General features: G+C 45.2%; 1 protein-coding gene across 1 annotated transcript in view; it reads left to right on the top strand.

Moving 5' to 3' along the window:
• The first annotated feature begins 642 nt into the window (after positions 1 to 642).
• Positions 643 to 11819, top strand: part of MATR3 (matrin 3) — a 16596-nt gene continuing 5419 nt past the window's right edge. Inside the window, exons 1-9 of the mRNA XM_010142578.1 lie at positions 643 to 1818; positions 6211 to 6272; positions 6789 to 6830; positions 7062 to 7165; positions 8017 to 8069; positions 8518 to 8643; positions 9106 to 9231; positions 9390 to 9560; positions 10964 to 11095. Of these exons, the coding sequence (XP_010140880.1) occupies positions 928 to 1818; positions 6211 to 6272; positions 6789 to 6830; positions 7062 to 7165; positions 8017 to 8069; positions 8518 to 8643; positions 9106 to 9231; positions 9390 to 9560; positions 10964 to 11095 (1707 nt within the window). The 5' untranslated portion in view covers positions 643 to 927. The remainder of the gene's footprint in view (positions 1819 to 6210; positions 6273 to 6788; positions 6831 to 7061; positions 7166 to 8016; positions 8070 to 8517; positions 8644 to 9105; positions 9232 to 9389; positions 9561 to 10963; positions 11096 to 11819) is intronic.

Consider the following 11819-nt stretch of genomic DNA (forward strand, 5'->3'; position numbering starts at 1 on the left):
TCCCAGCACTGAGCCTGACCTTGCTTAGCCTGAGCTCTGCGAGCACAGGCTGACGTCACGGCTGCAGTGTGACGCAGTAAAGAATCACTTCCGAAGTGCCGTCACCCGAGTAACTGCAATTTGAACAAGGGCTCTTGTTTACTTCCTGCAAAATGTAAAACTCGTTTTTCTTGTTCACATCTGTCTTCACATCGAAAATTTGAATTTTACTGCATAAAGATTGAATGTTATGTTTGGTCTCATTTACTAGATCTTACAGCAGACACTTTTTGCCCAGACTTCAGTTACTTTTAACTTCCTCTCGTCCTGTTCTGCATAGGTTTCGTTTTCAAATATGTGTTATATGCCGAAGTCATCTTGGATTCTATGGGCTTAAAAGGGAATTTTTGGTAGTCTTCTCGTAGACACAGTAATGCAGGGTATAAACCAAACCATTAACCAGACATCAAGGCTTATGTGCTAGTAAACTCGAGATGCTTCCAGACATCCCAAACTTCGGAAATTCACTTGTCTTCAGTGTGAAAATAGCTTTTTGTAGAGGAAGAGTAGTATGTATCAGACACGCTGCTGTATTTTAATCTGCAATGATATATGTAGGTTCTGGGTGCCTCTTGAATCTGTTATGTAATAAAAGCCTTGTAAGATTGAGATCTTTTAATGTTTTTTAGATCAACATGATGCATAAGTTAAACTGCATCTGTTTAAAGGGATTGATGACTAAAACTGCTTGTTTTTCTACAGAATTGTCTGGTGTTTCTCAGCTTGAAGAAGATCTGCAGTCATTATTGATCCTCTTTCTTGGCGTTACCCTTCTCGAAGTGAAGTTTGCCTAGCTTTCTAGTGTGAGCTCTCTTTTCAGCCATCTTAAAAAAGCAAACAAAGAGCAAATTTTTTTGATCCATACAGTAGACAAGCGATAGTTCTACAATGTCCAAGTCATTCCAGCAGTCATCTCTGAGTAGGGATTCACAAGGTCATGGCCGTGACCTCTCTGCAGGAATAGGCCTTCTTGCTGCTGCTACCCAGTCTTTAAATATGCCAGCATCTCTTGGAAGGATGAACCAGGGTACTGCACGCCTTGCTAGCTTAATGAATCTTGGAATGAGTTCTTCATTGAACCAACAAGGATCTCATAGTGCACTGTCTTCTGGTAGTACCTCTTCCCATAATTTGCAGTCTATATTTAACATTGGAAGTAGAGGTCCGCTCCCTTTGTCTTCTCAGCACCGTGGAGATGCAGACCAGGCCACTAACATTTTGGCCAGCTTCGGTCTTTCTGCTAGAGACTTAGATGAACTGAGTCGCTATCCCGAGGACAAGATTACTCCTGAAAACTTGCCTCAGATCCTTCTACAACTTAAAAGGAGGAGAGCTGAAGAAGGTTATGGTAGAGATGGCAGATCATCCACACGGGAACCACCGTACAGAGTACCTAGGGATGATTGGGAAGAAAAAAGGCATTTTAGAAGAGATAGCTTTGATGATCGTGGTCCTAGTCTCAACCCAGTGGTTGACTATGACCATGGAAGTCGTTCTCAAGAATCTGGTTATTATGACAGAATGGATTATGAAGATGACAGATTAAGAGATGGAGAAAGGTGTAGGGACGAATCTTTCTATGGTGAGACTTCGCATAACTATCATAAATTTGACAGTGAGTATGACAGAATGGGTCGTGGTCCTGGTCCTGAGAGATCTCTCTTTGAGAAAAAGAGAGGTGCTCCTCCAAATAGCAATATTGAAGACTTCCATGGATTCTTACCGAAGGGTTATCCCCATCTGTGCTCTATATGTGATATGCCAGTTCATTCTAATAAGGTGAGTCACGCACCAGATGCTTCTATTTTCCTTTACGTTGTAGTATCTGTTCTGTTTTTACCTATTTCTTTAATTATTTCTATGGCCTGGTTGCTTTTGAAATGATCTGAAAGTTGGTTTGAGAGTGAAAAAGGCACTTGGTTTATTTACAAGGTGATTGTTAACAAACATTGTAAACCAGGGCTTTACATTAATGTGTTTTGTTTGCCCCGATTGCTTAACGTCCAGTCAAACAGCGATCATCTACTGGGATGTCTTATTGATATTTTACATCCACATGTTCTCTTAACCACAGACATCTGGCATTTGAGCAGTTTTGGGTGGGTGTGTTGATTTTTTTGGTTTGGGGGGGTTGCAGCATATCTGCTGTGCTGTTCAGGAAGCCAGTTTCAGCTCTCCTCCACATCTGTCTTGATTGCTGATTTACATGTAGTTGAGCTGCATTCTTGCACAGTTCTGCTTTTTTCCCTGTCCAGAGGGAAAGCGTTAATGTAGAGCCCTGGAACTTATTTGCAAAAAGTAAAAACCACGTTTTAGATTAGCTCATTCTTGCCTTGCTTTTTTCCCTGTCCAGAGGGAAATAGTTAATGTAGAGCCCTGGAACTTATTTGCAAAAAGTAAAAACCACGTTTTAGATTAGCTCATTCTTGCCTTTTTAATTTCACTTTAACCCTCTATCTCATACTATGGCTGAAATTTGTCGTCATTTTTCTCCTTTTTCACAACTTTCTTAGACCCTTCAGACTCACTTTTTATTGTCCCGTGTTGCATCTGTCCCTGTAGACTGGGAGCAGTCAGCCTGCTGTCGCAGTAGCCCGCTCTGTGTTCCTAGCAGTGTTCTTCCCTTGGCTCGCCAGTAGAGTGGATCTTCGGGTGTGCTCGGCCATGCTGAGACTTCCCTCTTAGTTTATTCGCCAGTAGCTCAACTCTCTGCGAAGGCGGCAGGTCACTCCCGACGGCCTGTTGAGTCAGACGTTATTTTCAGAGCCTTCTCACTTGCAGCTTTCCAGTTTTACTCATCTTGCTGATTTTCAGGATACTAGGCAATTAAATTGGCTAATTGGCTAATGCAGTGCCCCTCTTGTCACAATTAGCGGCTAATTAGCTCGAAGGCGTTCAGTTGCAAATATAATACATGCTGTTACTGTAAATTGATACGATGTGGAATTGCTGTTACTAACCATTTCTTTACAGTTACCTCTCAAAGGGCTGCTTCCGTGCATCTAATCTTTCTGAGACACGAGAGTCGTTCTGTCCCGGCAAGGAAATGATCAGACCCGTTTTGGAGCCCACACTGTCTGACTCCAGCTGATCTGACAGCCGATGAACTTGTGTGGCTTTAATGACTTGTGATACAAAACAATCACAGTAATCCGGGTTTCTTGTCTCCTGTATTTGACCTTTATTTTCACAAAAGGTGTTAAGTGGGAACAGTTTAGATGCCAAGCTCGGTTCGGTTAGATTGAGAACGTAAACTTCTGAGGCCCTTGAAGATGGCAACCAGTGTTCCTGTAAGTAGGGTTCTTTTTAGCCCTTTATTTTAAAGCCTCGTGGTTCTTAGTGCTTTGGCATGAAGATCTAGTGCGAGGATATCCACCACGAAATGTCTTCCCAGGTATGAGAAATACCAAATTCTTTTGGCAGCCTAACTGAAGTGGCCAACTTCCTCTGTAACACCTAAAACCATCCTTTTTTTTAGGAATATACTTTGACTTAAGCTGCTAGTACACTCTAAAATACTTGAGATTGGAGCATCTGTTTCTTACAACCCGAGTTTAGGCTTTGTTTCTAATTTCAGAAATCATGTCACCACAAGAATTTTTCTCTTTCTCTCCTTTTTTCCTCTGCTTTGCACACCTTATGGTTACAGAATTTCTTGCTTTGTCTCCCACAAAATTGAATCAAGCAGAATTTGGTTTTTAAAGTAATCTAATTTCAGCCGAAATGTATGGAAAGCAGAAAGGGAATGCTGTTCTTAGCTGGGACAACACACACTTCTTACTGCACTGTCCAAATCGCCTTTCCCCACCTCCAAATAAAAGTACCGCAGGAGATCTTTTTTAAAAGCCTGTAATAAAGCAATGTGCGCTTCAAGCCTGAGCAAGGGGTTAAGCACTCTTAATGTAACTTAAGCTGGCAGACTAGTTCTGGGGTTTTTAGCGGTGTTTTTAATTGCTGCTTTAATTCGATGTGTGTCTATTTTAAGACCCAGTTTGGCTTTGGCCCAATAGTGGAGTAAATTTGGGCCCATTTTTAAAGGCATTTTGTCAATCCTGGTCCCATTATCGGGGAATGAGCTGTTAGATGAGGAGGGATTGTTTTCCCTGCCAAAGAAGAAGGCTGATGCGGCATGAGCAGATGAATTTGGAGGTGAAACACTGGAAACGGTGATACATCTCAGAGGAGAACCGTGGCATGGCCCTAATAGGGCTGTCTAAAATTAAGCGCTGAAGTTTGGCCTAATTTGCCGAAGAACAGCGCGTCCTCTTGCATCAGTTGAGGCAAAGGGTAAGCTGGGGTTTAAGGACCTCAGTTCAGATCCTCTCTAGCTGAACTTTGGGCGTTTGCGCTAGTCAGTGTCTGTAAATACCGAGTGCCCTGAAACCTCAGCCTGAGGGAGGAAAAAAGTCCTCTAAGTTATATGTCAGATCTCCCTTTTTTGCATATTTAAAAGCATTTGAGGTCTGCTGAGATTTAGATCTCCCAAACTTTGCCCCTGGTTTGCAGATACATGTACTTTATAGTAGCACTAAATCGTGTGTTAAAGCAGCTTCAGAGCATGGTGTAGCTAACAGGATCGGCCGCCGAGGCTTTACGGCTCCTGTGCCCAAATTCAGAGGGGTTTTGAGTGTTTCAAGGGCTGTTTTCTGTACTAAAACTTGTGAGCAAGTTTTAAACTGAAGAGACTTTGGTTTTAAGTATGGAATGATTCATAGGTAGGTTTGTTTGGGATTTTTGGTCGGTTTTTTTATCCTAATTGCCCGTGTATTTATTAATTTACGGTTTCGGAGCCTCCATCTTGGGGGCAGTGAACAAGAAAAAGGGGTGCTCTCATTTACATCATCTTGATAAAATGAGCAAAGGTTTCATCTTGCTCCACGCTGTATTCTGGGCATTGTGGAGTAATATTGAGGCGTAGCTTCACAGGAGACTTTAAATGCAGATTTTTCTCCTTTGTGGGAAGTGCTGGGAAGGCATTTAGCATATGGAAACACTGCAGTGGGCCTGGGGAGTGTCTCAGTGTGGCCAGGAGGGTGGCTGTGGTGTGGCAGAAACTCCAGAGCAGGGAAGATGAGGATTAGGGTAAATCATCTGTGGGTGCTGAGCAGAAATACACGTATAAGAGGAGACCTATAGAACAGCCAGCCAGTGCTCTGTATGTGCTTACCGTCACATGTAACCTTTGGTTGTTAAACAGCCCCCAGGGACCGGTAATTACTGTCCCCTTTGCTTCCCCGTGAACATCAGGCGAACTCCCCTGTGTGTCTCTGTTGGTCTCTTCGCTCCTTGAAGAGCGGCACGGTGGGACTTGGTCGGTGGCTCACGAAAGTGCAGCCTCATGTTCTTGGTGGAAGCAAATGAGGCACAACCCAGCGCTGCTGGGACGTGGGGATCGGGCGCTCTGCACCTCGGTAAAGGAGGAGTCCCCGTGCCTGCGCTCCTCTGGACAAAAATAGCTCCCCTCACTATCAAAATAGGCTGCAGAGGATCAAGGGCTTCCTGCTTTTTCTTTCTGGTACTAAAGCCAGAACGAGGAGGAGTTTCACCTGGCTGATGTGGTTTAATCCCATTATTCCTCCCTTGTCCCATCTAATTTAGATCTCCTTTTTTTGGTGATTATTCCCCTCAAATGCTCACGGTTTTCTGTTTCACCTGTGTACCTGCAGGTTGTCCTAGCTATGCACTCTCATTTCTTTTAGTCTTTCCTTTCTGAATTCCTTGCCGTTTCTTGGCTGCTTTATGATTAGAAAAACTTGAGTGGTTAGTTCTGTTTAACCTTTAAAAGCCTGAGGAAAGAAGCAGAGAGAATGGAGGAAATTCTAAAATTACTGAAGGCAAAAAAAAAAATCTCAGCATTGGGTTCTAAAAGTTGAGTGGCAGGGACTCGCGTGGATGCGGTAGCAGTTACCACCCTGAGCTTAGCGCCAGAGGCAGGATCACGCCCATAGAGCACCAGCCATGTCTCATCAGGCACCTTTTCACCCAGGTTAGGAGTTACCAGGTAGGTCCAATTTCAGTGTCTCTGTAAAGCTCTACAAAAAGAGATTTCTTAGTCTGCGTATCTTCCAAACTTCAGCTTAGAAGAGAAGATACTGCGCTGAACAACCTTGTCTTGTTAGAAATGGCTTGTTCAATGCGGCTGTTAATTTTTAATTATTTACTTTGCTGCAGGAGTGGAACCATCATATCAATGGAGCGACTCACAGCCGACGCTGTCAGCTGCTGCTCGAAATGTATGAATTCGAAGTACAGTAAACAGTCCTGGGGCACGAGGGTGTGGACAGCTACATGATGGTCAATGGTGGCTCACAGAGCGGGTTTAGGAAACATGCTGTGCCTCGCAGGGGGTAAAACCAGCTTCAAAGAGCATCTTCAGGACAAAAGAAGGGATCTTGGTCCATGACTTTGGAATCCCGCTGATGCGTGTGTAACATTTTCAGAGTTGGCTCGTAGCAGCTGAGAATCGGTTGTAATTTTTTACCAGTCTCTTACGTACCAACTTCTAAACTTTCCTTGTAAGCCAAGCTGTGGGTGGTTGGTGTTGTAAATGGTCAGACACATTACACACAGCGCAGGAAGCTGCTCCCTAAGAACAGCGCTTCTGGCCTGGCAGGAGATCCTGCCGACGGCTCCCGGGGTGGGCCGACGCTGCCCTCGTGTTGTGCCTGTGTTAGCGTGTGTGAGACTGATTACACCGAGTGGGGAGAGGGGATTTTCTTACCTTTTCTTCTTGGTTTGTTTCTTTTAAGATACCCAGAGTGGAATCCTGACAGTGATTCAGGACATGGAATGTAAGTAATCATGAAGTTTGAAGTATTTGTAATTTTTCTTCGTGTTTCACGTGAAACAACGCGCCTCCTTTTCCTCGAACACACCCCTCCCTTTGCTGCTAGCTGAAGGGCGGCAGGGAGAGCAGCTGAAGCTGACTCCTCCGGATGCTCTGCAGGCATCAGGGTGCTTTGAGAGTGAAAGCCTCACGCGTTTTTGGTTTCAAATTAAGGTGTGTTTTCTCCTCTTCCTAGGGGTGATCCCTTTATGTTGCAGCAGTCCACAAACCCCGCCCCAGGAATTCTGGGCCCGCCACCCCCTCCGTTTCACCTGGGAGGGCCTCCTGTTGGGCCAAGAGGTAACAGCCACCGGCACCACTTCTCCACTGTTATCTGTCTTCTGATGAGCTCTCTCTTGGTGGGTTTATTTTGGGTGAAACTCGCAAGGATTCCATGTCCTAAGTGTTTGGGGTTTTTTTTCCCTCCTCAATTTCAAATGAGTTTGACAAATAGATTTGAGAAATGGAAGAGCAGTGATGCACAGCTCTTTTTCCCAAGAAGGCACGCTAAGAATTAGGTGCTTGCCTGAAGTTCTACTTCCTACCTTTTAAATTGAGTGGCCAAAAGAGCGAAACTAACTCATGTACCTGGGTATCCTGGCAGAGCACAAGTATTCCAGACGCCTGAAAGGAATTTTTACATCATAGATATATTCATACTTATTTTCCTTAGATTAATAATGTTTATTTAAGACATCACTTTGAGCCAAACTATCTAAAAGGCTTTTCTCAGGTGTCTTCTGGTAAAATGGGCACTATGGTAGCATTGGTGTTGGTTTAGAACCAGAACTAGGAGCCTTTTTCCACATCTTCAAGCTCAGTTGTCAAAAGTGTACCACAGATACAGAGACGCCACATCTTGTCTGTTCAGAGACACTTTGCTGTGGCAAATCCCGTGTGCTATGTCTGCATGCCAGTAACCGCAGCTCTAAGGTTAAACTGAGCAGAATGAGCAGGAAGGAGGCCCCGAGCTACAAGAGCTCTGAAATAAACACATTAACATCTTTGCGCGGTGTGAAATCATTCGTTTTAAATCCTCAGTCCAATCTGGTGTAGTACTACGTGTGACTTCGATCTCTGAAGAGCTCGTCAAGAGATATTTTGATCCCAGTCTTACAGATTGAACTAAGTTTGTGTGTCCTTTCTTAAAGGAGCCGGAAATGGAAACATGCCAGGACCGAGACACATGCAGAAGGGCAGAGTGGTTAGTATTACCAATTCATTGGGTTTTTTTTGTTTTGTTCGCTTTAAGATTTATTTTTTTTAATGAATGGACTTTTTTTTAAAAGTGAGACTTCAGGATTTAGCCGTGTGGAAATACTGAAGCTCTGGAATAATAGAGGGGTTTCGTTGTACCAAGTCCTTTACAAAAGACTTGTTCCAAATCTGTACGGACTCATTTAAACCTCTTGAGATGAAGCTGTGGGACAGGAACACCCAGAAAAGCAGCTTTGGCACAGCAACACCCTTCTCTGTGGAGCTCCCTGGCAGTTCCGTGCCTGTACTACGTGCATCTTGTTCTGGCTGCTACTGAAGATTAAAAAATTTAACTAAAGATACAAGCAGAGCAGAGCCTGACAGGTGATGTTTGTAGGCTGGCTGACACCCATGTGCTTTCCGTGTTGCATACACACATGCTTTCTCTTCGACAGGAAACCAGCCGAGTTGTTCACATCATGGATTTCCAGAGGGGAAAGAACTTGAGATACCAGTTGCTTCAGCTTGTTGAACCATTTGGAATAATTACAAATCACCTGATTCTCAACAAGATCAATGAGGTAAGATGAGGCCCCTCAGTACCGTCTGGTGTCTCTACATACTGGTAAGTGCTTGTTGGTTGTTCATAGCTTTCTCGGAAATACACTGTCCTCGCAAATTCTGTTCTGATATTCTTGAAAATGCATTTGGTCTCAGTGTGCGTTGTACAGTGTCCTTTGTTCATGTGTGCAAAAAGCCACTGTCACAGAAGAGAAACAGCAGGAAGGAATTGACTGTTCTGAATCCAGATCTAGGCAGAACCTAAACAAAGAGCTCTGTGCACCGAAATAAAGCGTGACGTTATGCCGAGCTTTGCAGGTCAGGTAACACTGTGACCAGAAGGCAATTCCCGACTTTCAGGCAGCTGTTCTTACAGGAAAGCAAAAAGAGCTTGAGATTTTAAACGACACTCCTAATTCCTGGAGGAGTCCTTAATTCAACTTAATTTGTTGAGTCCAACTGAATTTGTTGTCCGATTGCAGGCATTTATCGAAATGTCGACCACTGAAGATGCCCAGGCTGCAGTGGAGTACTACTCCACCACCCCCGCGCTGGTGTTCGGTAAACCCGTCAGAGTCCACCTGTCACAGAAATACAAAAGAATAAAGGTAAAACGCTTTGGCTTTTCTAACATTGCCTTATTTTAACCAGAGTTACGAGCCTGTCGCGCTGAAGTAATTTTTAATTTACAGCATTCTTAGATGTGTCAGCCTGATCAAGGGATAGTCACCCATGTGACTTTAAAAAATTCCCTTCCCTCTTTTAGAAACCTGAGGGTAAACCTGACCAAAAAACAGAGCCGCCAAAGCCGGAACTTGGCCGTGTGATCCACCTCAGCAACCTGCCTCACTCGGGGTACTCTGACAACGCTGTGCTGAAACTGGCCGAGCCCTACGGCAAGATCAAGAACTACATTCTCATGCGAATGAAGAGCCAGGTGAGTGACTGGGAACATCTGCCTGTGAGGGTGGGAAACGGAGTTTGCTGCTGCGGAGAAGTGACGTGCCTTTAACTGGGGCACGTGTAGCGTTTCTGCTCCAGCACGGACAGACATGTAGGGTGCCGTGGTGGGGGAGGTTTGCTGTGTGGCTGACTGCGAAATGTTACCGAGGTGTGAGCTGCTTTAACAGCAACCCGGACAGGCCTCCGCTGTGGGGAAGGTACCCTGAGCACTGAGGCTGAGGGGCTTTTGTACGGATTCCTGGGAGTCTTGGAACTATTTTTAAGGCTGAAAAACCATTGCCTGTGAAACGCTAACAAATTTCACTCTTCTTCAAGCCCTGTCCCGGGCTGCCCAGGGCAGTGGTGGAGTCCCCATCCCTGGAGGGGTTTCCCAGCCGTGTGCAGGTGCTGCTGAGGGACAGGGGGCAGAGGGGACCTGGCAGTGCTGGGGGAATGGGTGGACTCAATGAGCTTAAAGGTCTCTTCCAGCCAAAATGATTCTGTGATTACACATTTCTTTTATTTACCCATTATTTTCCATTCTTTAAACAAAAGCTGTGCTGCTGTGGCTCTCTGACTTGAAAAATAAGGATATACATGGCACGTGTAGAAATTCTGTACAGGCACATCTGAAGCCTTTTACTATCAAAACAGGAGCGTAAAGCATTCAGTTCTAATTTTTTTTCAGCATGGCTGTCCCAGTTTGTTGTTCCTTTGAGTTATATAGAACTGCCAGCACTTTTTTGAAGAGCTGAGTGCCCGAATCCCCTCATGCCAGACAGTGACTCGAATATGACCCCTAGGAAGTCCTCCCTGGCCTTATTTCACTGGGAAAACAAACCCCTTTGCTGTCGAAGCTGGGTGCAGGAGCAGCTCGCTTCTCTCTGCCGATGATCCTCTGCCCAGATGTGGTTTTAAAAGCTTGTTCAGCAAGCTCAGTGTGTGGTAGGCTGGTTTCTTGGTGAGCCACCTCCCAAAGCAGGGCTTGTAGCCCAGCAGCCTTTCTGCTCCAGGCTTCTCTCAAAAAACCCACAAAATACCGGGGTGGTTCCTTAGCGACCCTGGAATTCCCAGATACTGAAGCACCAAATCAGTGAGTCACATTGTCCAGCTGCTTTTTATCTGGAATGGTATTTTACGGTGACCTATTTGCTGATGATTTTCCTTGTTTAATTTCAGAACTTCCTAGGGGACAGGTATTACTGAGCAGAATGGCCGGGGTGCACCGAGCACCCTGGTCAGCTGGGAAACGTGCGGCTAGTTTGGACAGGGTGGAGGCAGCTGAATCTCATAACGTTATTTCAGCGTTTGGAAATGCTGTGGTTTCAGTTAAACCGCTTTGCCTGCAAAAGTGTTGTGTAGTTCTTAGTTGGTTTTAATGCGTGTTAATGTTTTCAGGCTTTCATCGAGATGGAGACCAGAGAAGATGCTTTAGCCATGGTCGAGCATTGTGCCAACAAAGCGCTTTGGTTCCAGGGCAGATGCGTGAAAGTGGATTTATCTGAAAAATACAAGAAACTGGTGTTAAGGGTATGTAATGGTGTTAGTTCTTCAGTTGTAGCACAGACCTAGATAGAGAGATTGTCCTAGGATCTTTTAAGAATTTTTAAGAATAAGCATTGCAGCGTAACTGCACCTTTGTGTGTGCAGCTCATGTCAAGGAGAGACAGGTTGGCCAGTGGCTGTTTATTTTTTTGGCATGACCCCCGGCTAGTACTCTTGTGGTTGTAAGACTTTCTCCATTGGACTAGGACACTGGGTGAAAAGGCAGGAGAAATCTGAACTGTCTCAAAAACAAGCTTCCTGCTGCGGAGTGTGAAGTAATCTTACTATTGCATCTGATCCCATACCACAAACGAGCACCTCGTGGCAGCTCGAACACCTCACCGGTGCATTGAGTAGTTCTGTGTCACTGCTGTACCAGTGGAGTTTCCTATTCGGTAACTCCTAAACGAGTGGTGTGAGCGCTAAAGCTCCCCAGGTGGCCACTACTGACAAGAGGGAGGTGTGTGTAGGTTAAGAGTGATCCGTGCCATTGCCTGCGCCACGCTGTGTCAGCCATAAACAACAGAGGGGTTGCATACGATTATTCTGGAGCAGGGCATCCCATCGGTTTGATTTCTAGGTCAGTATGGTCCTGCCTAACATACAGAATCCCAGACTGGGCTGCAGGGACCTTCAGAGCTCCCCCAGCCCAGCCCCTGCAGGGAGCAGGGACATCTGCCCCCAGAGCAGGGGGCTCAGAGCCCCAAGG

The sequence above is a fragment of the Buceros rhinoceros genome, unplaced genomic scaffold (genome assembly GCF_000710305.1).
Source record: "Buceros rhinoceros silvestris isolate BGI_N320 unplaced genomic scaffold, ASM71030v1 scaffold35428, whole genome shotgun sequence".
In the NCBI taxonomy this organism is placed as follows: domain Eukaryota; kingdom Metazoa; phylum Chordata; class Aves; order Bucerotiformes; family Bucerotidae; genus Buceros; species Buceros rhinoceros.